At 38.2% G+C, this 9,050-nt stretch overlaps 1 protein-coding gene across 2 annotated transcripts in view; it reads right to left on the bottom strand.

Moving 5' to 3' along the window:
• Nucleotides 1–1,913: 1,913 nt before the first annotated feature.
• LOC149260326 (rsm22-cox11 tandem fusion protein 2, mitochondrial-like) overlaps nt 1,914–9,050 on the bottom strand; it is a 500,616-nt gene continuing 493,479 nt past the window's right edge. For both annotated transcript variants that reach the window (XM_089420308.1, XM_089420298.1), the window contains exons 12-13: nt 2,999–3,087; nt 1,914–2,902 (exon numbers count right to left, since the gene is read on the bottom strand). In XM_089420308.1, coding sequence (XP_089276434.1) covers nt 2,574–2,902; nt 2,999–3,087 — 418 coding nt within the window. In that variant the 3' untranslated portion in view covers nt 1,914–2,573. The remainder of the gene's footprint in view (nt 2,903–2,998; nt 3,088–9,050) is intronic.

The following is a 9,050-nucleotide window of genomic DNA, read 5'->3' as shown; positions in this document are numbered from 1 at the left end:
ATATGGTTAAATAACTTGTTAAGTAATTAAACAAGTAGGTGAAATAAACCAGATAGTGCAGGAAGAATTTTTGACGAATTAGAATTAGAAATTCCATCATGTACATCCAAATGCAACTATAAATAGCATGGGGTCATTTGTCATAGATTTTTATCTTCACATAAATTTGGTTAAAGGCTTTCGAAAAAGCAAAATGCTAATAATTCTTAATTTAAAAATATATATATTTATCAAGCAAAAAGTAAATTATAGTTTAGATAATTGTTTTTCACTTGCTTTGACAATATTTTTTAATCTTTTATCAATAAGAAATGGATTTTGGTTCCATAACATCAATGTTTGTATCATCTCTGGGCATGAATGAGATGGCTGGTGCAAAAAAATAACTAATCAGCTACAAAATTCAGAATCCGATATATAAATGTGAGGTGGTTGATTGTTTGTCTAAGATATAATTTGGTTTAGTAATGTATACATAATAACCTAACTCTAAAACATGATAAAAAAACAATCAATAAAAAAACTTGATCAAAGAACAATATAAAACGACCAAAATTGATTGTTCATTATATAAAAAATCTCACCTTTTTGTACTCATAGCAAGCAAAGAATGTGATGTCTTCAAATGATGTACTACATAAAACTGGTTGACAACAATGCTATAATTCTTTGTTTTTTTTTCTGTTGATATTTACATTGATAAATTTGTATCACAAAATATTAAGAAAACACATTTTTAAACAACATGTGAAGCCAAATATTTACACACACAAGAATCTCAAATTCACTAAACCATGTTTGAGAGCATAACTTTCACAATATATAGACTGAAAAAATAGTTAAAAACATCATTCCATGCCCTAAAAGCCTCAACTCTTGCTTATACACTGGATTATCAACATAGGTTTTCGCATATCCTGTAAAAGGCCAGTCCATAACATCTTCCCAGATTTTACAATTAAAAGTAAAAACTATGCCTAGAAAACGTTGAAGATGTACACCCTAAACAATACTATAATGCCAACTTTTAATTTTCTATGCTAACTTGAAAAAATGGCTCAAATGGCTCAAATGGCTCAAATGGAGAAGAGACCAGGTACACACTAAGCACACCAACAACTGGAAATCAATAAATTTTTTTCATTTGCTAAAGTGTTTGTGACTTGCTACACTAATTTGTAGTCTAAGAAACAACTGAAGGGCATCTAAGACATCAAAATCACCCATGGCCACTGTGGAGTTTCAAACCCAGATCACCATATAGAACAAGGCCCTACAAAAACAATCACCGGTGGGATTTGACATTGGAAATGAATCATTTGAAACACGCGAGGATGGTAATTGTATGTGCGATATAGAGAGTTTAGAAGGGAAATTCCCCTCCTAGAGGGATTTACCTGATTTATTTGCATTTACATCAATTACTAATGTACCTTCTAGATAACTTTAAATACCAGACTGAAAAGTTAATTGAGAGAAATCTCATACAAATTGATTTTTTATACATTTAGTATTTAACCCTAAACTTGCTGTAATGCATGCAAAAATATGGTATTAATTATGTCCAAATAAATAACGGATTGTTTCAATGAATTTACATTTTGTGATTTTCAGCTAGCAAAGCAAACAGCATAAACATAAATAGGCACCCATGTTTTCACCATGGCTTTGGAGGTTGATGCTAGCGAAAACCATGGCAAGTCTGCACCAATTAGTTAAGCTTGCATTATAAAGTAGTGATGCAAAACAATACTTATCTAAATCCATCTAGATATTTTATTAAACAGAGAATGGACGTAAAACCTATATCCATCAAGTTTCATTATCCCAAATTTAGCGCTGCATCTTGACTTGCAAATCTCAAGTCTGCACCAGCCACTTGCATTAAAAGGTGATGCAAAATGCAAAGGTGATGCAAAACAATGGACATACAACCTATATCCATAAAAGTTTTATTGTCTCAAGTTTAGAGCTGCAACTTGACTCATAAATTCTATTCAAAATGCATTAAAGCCTATATTTTGAGAAAATGTACCAAGTGCAGAGGACAGACATCTCTCTCTTAATGTAACAGTTCATTGTTATTAGACAGGAATAAAGTTTAGCAGCTTTCTGGAATTCCTAAAGAACTAGAAATTGTCATTGATATATAGATATCTGTATACTTTTTAAGATTGAACAGACATTGCTTCCCGGCTTGCATAATCACAAGAGAAACGAAGCTGACTGGCAAGCTGTGTTTTTATCTAAATTATACAAAATTGGTGGGAAGTACAGATTAATGACAGTGTTGCATGTACCTAGGGAAATATGAACATAGCACTGATCATAGCTAATACCATGAGCTTTGACTATTTAAATATTACAGATGAAAGGAAGGTAGAGTTAAGAAACCAGTGGCTCCTGGAAGGCAACCCAAATGACTTAATCTCTGAATCTATTGGTAGCAAGCAGGAATGCAATTGGTAGTCAAGAACCTTCAGATGGGTGATGACAGCACGACCAGCAGATACTCGCAAACTTTTCTCTCATGTGAGAAATTATCCCATAGCATCAATCTCATCCGAATTCCCCTAAAATGGCCACAAATCTCCCCAAAGGGATCTGCGAGCTTGATGGTGAAGAGTGGGATTTTTGCTTTTCCCAATAACTAAACGATCAAGAGAACCTTCTGATCCGTCTCTCTTTGTTGAGTGACAGATATCCATAGTGATACGTTTTCCCCTTCTCACAGGCGAAAAGATAATCCTACCCCAACCACTCCCAAGATCTGCAGTGGGTCGTTCCTCTCCTGCCTCATAGACATCTTCTTCATCGGTAGTGTCGGAAAGATCACTTCCTTCTGGGTTATCTGCTTCAGAAGGTACGTACTCTTCTTCTGGTTGAGACTCAAACTGATCCTCTGTTGCAATTAAATGTTACACAGTTAACATTAATATGAAATATTAAACGAGAAGGCTCCAAGGGAACAAAACAAAGGACTGTAGCTGATGCTGACCATAATCAACGACCAAATCTTCTGGATTCCGCTTTGCATGTTGCTCCTTTAATGTATCGAACTTCATCCCATCAAGTGGCCATGATGACCTATTTATGCAATCAAAACAATCCAATTAGGTTGTATGCTCATTAGTATGCATATATAACTCAACACTAGCTAAGAATTGTGATAGGAAATACTCTTTGGAATTAAAATAGTAACTTGAATGAGATTGCAACAGGATGTGTACAACCAGATGTAAGAAAAGTTCAGAGATATTGAAGGAAAGCATGGAATCCAGAATTATTATGAACTAGTTGTTGATGTATAAAGTCTTATTTTGAATAGAAATGAATATAAAGAAAAATGGTCATGATAAGCTGTCATTTTCTCTTATTTGATAAGACTCGGAAGAAAACAAGCAGTCCATTGGAAGAGAAAATATCTTTTCTTCAATTGAATAAGAACTTCACTTCTGAGACGGTTCAAAAAATGCTCTACCTCTGGGGATTGAGTCAAAACAAGCTAAACAAAACATAAACAAGCAGTGAAATTGAACTGCATTTATCATCTAATTCACTCCATATGAAATTGTTTAAAACTTAAGTCTCTACCATATGTCATGGTCATGGTGATTCCCAATAGTGTGGGAATGGTCCAATAAAACCAATGCATATAAGAGAGAATCCTCCTGGCATTCCTCATGAATAAGTCATTGATGGAGAGAGAATTCCCACCCCAATCCTCTCATTACTTCCTTCAAAATGGTAGCCATGGTCCTAAAATGTGTTTCTGACTATCTGCTAAATCATTAATTTCCATAAGATTTCCTTGTTTTACAAAATGAAAATGGTAAGGTGAGTTCTTGGAGCAGAAGTGGTGCTTTATTGCAATGACAAGTATCAGCTGTCAGGAAAATGGCATTATGTGCTTTGTCCTAATTGTCCCTATTGTAGATACTGTCCAAGGTTGTGCATCTTTGGTCCTCATGCATAGAGTGATTCTGGTCTCCTTAGTTTGATGCAAGGGAGAGATTAAATAGCAATTAATTGATGTCCGGGATCTTAAGGTTGCACTTAGGATAATAAATGAAATTAATTCATGTGAGAGAAAATATAAAATTGAGAGACGATAAAATTGGAAAATCAGATGAAAAAGTGAACACCACTGCTCCAGGAAGAAAATCCCTATATTGGCTCAAGAAAGAGGACAGACAACCCAAAATCTACAAAATCCCTATATTGGCTCAAGAAAGAGGACAGACAACCCAAAATCTACAAAATCCCTATATTGGCTCAAGAAAGAGAACAGACAACCCAAAATCTACTAAATCTACTTTTTGTTCACATTGTGTACATGCAACATGAGTTTTGCTGCATTGCATACTTTCAATATATTGTTTGCATATCTTGGCAACTTTTAAGTTGAGATGAAATTTTTAGCAACAAGTAGAGTAATTTTATGAGAAGTGAGAGTCAAGGCACTGCCATCCAGAGAAAGGTTATTGCTGAGTCTCCATTAAAGCTGAAACGACCTCCTGTATGCATGGAATTCTCAAAATTAAAGGGTGCCTTGCAAATTTCAAATACATTTGATAACAAAGGTTTCTTCCGTTGCATCTTGCTCAGTTTCCATTGATATTTTTGGTGTCACGGTATGTGGTAGATGCGAGATCTTTACAGAAATTATAGCAGCCTATCAGTGTGTTTATGATTCTAGCCAACATGAAATAAGAAACTATGAGACTAGAATCATAAAAACATAGAAGTTTTGTATTTTGGCACATAGAAGTTTTGTATTTTGGCATTATTTATCCCTTTTGAGTGACAGACATGAACAATATTGTGGCCACTAGTGTTCCAACTTCCAAATAGTATGATGCCATACATACATACATGTGGCATCATACCATTTGGAAGCTGGAACACTATATATTATATGTATGTATGCATGGCACCATACCATTTGGAAGTTGAAACAATATATCATAGATTTAGGCATGTACTTGCGTGCCTCTTTGACTACCAACATTTTCCTTTCTTTTTTTTGTCCTTTGCTATGATTTTCATGCCCATGAACCAATGCAAGGGTTTTCTTCATATTTGGACTACAAGCCTGATTTTTGTTTTTAACTTTCTTATGCACCCTCTTATTGCCATTTTTTATTGCAAATAGTGTAATTTAAGTTTGTAAAAATTTGATTTTTTAAATGAGGAGACTGTTATTTTTTGTGTAGTGGGGGTTTAATGCCATTTTTTTGGCTTTTTAGTGTCGTAGGATTGAATTTTGAAGTCCATTAAACACTTCCACTACAAATATGCCAAAGCCCTTGGACCCATTTTGGCAGTATGGGGAACTTGATGGTGGGACAAATTGGCAAATGCTAAGTTGTAAATTGTGTGGGGCCAAGATGACAAGAGGGGTTTCCTGATTGAAATACCATCTGGCTAGACTCCCCGGACATGATGTTGGGCTTTGTGATAAATCTAGCCTAGAGCTTATGAGAGCTACATATGATGCAATTGAGGCAAAAGACAGAAGGAAAGAAGAGGCAACTGGAAACAAGTTTGAATGTGCAGGTAGATATTCAGGACTATTTGCTTCCCAGACTGAGCCTAAGGTAGTGGGAGGGGTTACACAAATTCACCTACTGATGTTACTACGAGGTCATCATTTTTTGTTCCATGAACCAAACGTGCAACACAACCATGATGACAGAGTTATGGGGAGTTGTCTTGTTAATTTATGGTATGTTCTATGTTTAAGAGAAATTTACTTCAATTCTTCTTATTAGCCCAATATCAATTTCCAGTTTGCAATCACATCAACATGATAGTAAAATGCAGATAGAACATAAATGTAAACAACAGAAGACACGCCAAGACAAGAGACACAAGATGTGGCACCAGCCAAAGACAAACCCTAATGCGGGGAAACCCTTTGATCAATTCTTCTATATTCTTCAATAATTCAACAGAGAGAAAGAGATAGTATAATATCACAAATATATGATTTACAACAGCAGTAATGAAACCTTTGAACAACAATGACAAGGCTGATCAATCAACTCCAAATGTCCTCAAGACAACCTAGGAGAACTCGACCTCCTACAACAATAAAATAGCAGCCCAAAACAGTCAATGGAAGGAGGTCAAAACAATAGTCAATGCTACAGCAGTACTGCAGTCAACCCTAACCAGTCAACGTTGTCCCACACATGTCCCTCAACAGGTCAATGCAAGTTGTCCAACAATGCGACTAGCCTAGGAGAGGCCGCCCAACCCAAGAATGCAGTCACCTTCCTCTTCGCTGGTCAAACGCGTGCATAACATACCCCTGCTGCTCCACAGTCAGCCCTAGGTCAACATTGTCCCAAAACTGGCCTGCGTCCTTCCTTTTCTCCCACGTGAGAGTCTTCCTCCAATGCATACCCAAGAGACTAGGAGAGAGAGGAATGAGATGGTGAGATGAATGAGCTAATGCCTCAAGGTCTCCTCTACTTATATGCCACATTGAGGTTTAGTTGGGGGTGTGCAACACTATTTTGCTTGCTGTTGGACCTTGACAAATTGTCAAGAAATACAAATAAATTCATATCTCCATGAATACATGTAGGAATCAGATGATCGTTAAATCAATCCTACACCTCTCAACGAGAGGAATCCATGAAAAATATCAGCTACCATAAATAAGATGACCCACATGGAGTTTGGCCCTAGTTGCAAATTTTAACACTCCCTCTCAACTAGGGAGAACTCCATCTGCTAATCCATCTGTTTGTTGGTACTATCTCTACCATCAAATGCACTGCCCTGCACTACTCGGCTCTACTCTACTCTGTTGAACTATGAAGATGAAGAAATGATCGAGAATGTAACATACCATCCTCTACTGACCCGAAGACAGTCCCAGATAAAAAGGAGAGTGTCTAATAACACTCTTACTAACCCGAAGCTAGTTCCAAGAGAGAGTGAGTTATATCACCCTTACTGACCCGAAGTCAGTTCCAATTGATCCTAGATCAATGTTATCCTAGCATAGGAAGTACGGTAGATACACAATGCATCCATCGATACTACTATGGTCCCTATCCTCATTTCCCTACTCATTGGCCAAATGAGAGGTACTTCCCATGAGTCTCGGATTGCATGGCTAGGATGTCTCGGCAGGAGAAGGATGAACCACTCATCCTGCCTACATGTCGCCACGGGGTATCATAGGGGAAGGCTGAATCATTTACCCTATACATAGCGCACCACTAGGGGAGGGTGAGTCACCCTATGGTCGCTCATCGCTCCAAGAAGTACCCCAAGCCCCCCGGAGCTCCCAGAGCTCAATATATGCATCATACAGGACCCTCATAAGAGGGCCTGTCAACGACTCCTAGTCATTCACGGAAAGTCAAGAATTTGACCTTTCCTAGGGGTTTCGTCAGAATGTCAGCGACCTGCTCATCTGTCTCGATATGATGGAGCCTTATTGCTCCTTGTTGTACCATATCCCGAATAAATTGGTACCTGATATCGATGTGCATGGAGTGATCATGAAATACAGGATTCTCGGACAAATGAATCCCACTCTGGTTCTCATAGAGGATCACCGTAGTATCCAATGTATGTCCAAATAGCTCATTGAAGAGCTTCCTCAACCAAACAACCTCATAGGAGGCCATACTCGCAGCGATGTACTCTGCCTCAGCGGTGCTCAAAGCCACCGACTTTTGCCTCCTGCTCATCCAGGATATCGAGGCAAAACCCAAAGAGAAACAACACCAGGAAGTGCTCTTCCAGTCCACCATACTGCCTGTCCAATTAGTGTCGCAATATCCATGTAGCCTCACATATCCGGCAATGTATCTCAACCCATGAGTGATTGTGCCCCGAAGATATCTCAAAAGATTCTTGGCACCGATCCAATGTGAGTGATGAGGCTCACCGTGTTGACTGCAAAACATATATCCGAATGGGAGTTCACCAAGAACATCAATGCTCCTATGAGTTGATGATACTCAGAAGCATTTCCCAAAACAGGTCTGACAACACTATCGCATAACTTCTTGAAGTTAAGCTCCATCAGGATAGTCACGAGCTTGCAATCCACCATACCAAATCTCTCCAATATCTTCATGACGTATTTTCCTTGAGATAGGAAAATTTCTCCTGCCTTTTGCCAGACTTCCAGCCCTAGGAAATAGTGCATTAGTCCTAGGTCCTTCATCTCAAATTCGGAAGCCAACTCCCTCTTACATTTGTAAATGAGAGGGTTTGCACCTGTCAGAAAGAGGTCATCAACATACAACACCAGTATGAGAGGCTTATCATCCTCAACCTTAAAGTAAAGGTTTGGATCGGCTTCACTCCTAGTGAATCCCAACTTCATCAATTAGTTATCGATCCTCTGATACCAAGCTCGGGGTGCTTGCTTCAACCCATAGAGAGTTTTCTTCAACTTGCATACGTGAGATTCCCAATTATGAATCTCAAACTCCTTGGGTTGTTCCACATAAACTTCCTCTTTAATTGAACCATGGAAGAACGCGGTCTTGACATCCATCTGATGTAGGTTCCATCCTAGCGAAGCAGCAAGGGCTATGATCAAGCGGATAGTGGTGTATTGGGCAACATGTGCAAATATATCATCATAGTCCACACTTTCCTTTTGAGAGAAGCCTCGAGCAACAAAGCGAGCCTTATACTTTTCGGCACTCCCATCGACTCCATGCTTTATTTTGTAAAGCCACTTTGAGATGAAAATTATTTTGTCCTGGGGTTTGGGGATCACATCCCAGACATCATTCTTTATGATGGACTTGTATTTATCATTCATAGAATGCTTCCATACTTGATGCTTCATGACTTCTTCGAATGATGAAAACTCATTTTGAATGATGGTTCTCATAATAGTCAAGTATCCTTGATACCTGGTCAGCTTCTTACTTTCATGGAAAGTCCCTCTCGGTGCAATATGTCCCTCGGCATTATCAAGTGTCCCCTTAAGCCATGAGGGCCTCTTCTTAGAAGAGGAAGGCTCTTGCAGAGGGGGATCAATAGGATCCATAGGTTCTTCCACA

Source organism: Pinus tabuliformis, chromosome 6 (genome assembly GCF_031772625.1).
Source record: "Pinus tabuliformis cultivar Carrire ecotype Pingquan chromosome 6, CPIR1, whole genome shotgun sequence".
NCBI lineage: Eukaryota > Viridiplantae > Streptophyta > Pinopsida > Pinales > Pinaceae > Pinus > Pinus tabuliformis.
Note: the sequence above shows the minus strand (reverse complement) of the source record. Positions and strands in the feature narration are given on the sequence as shown.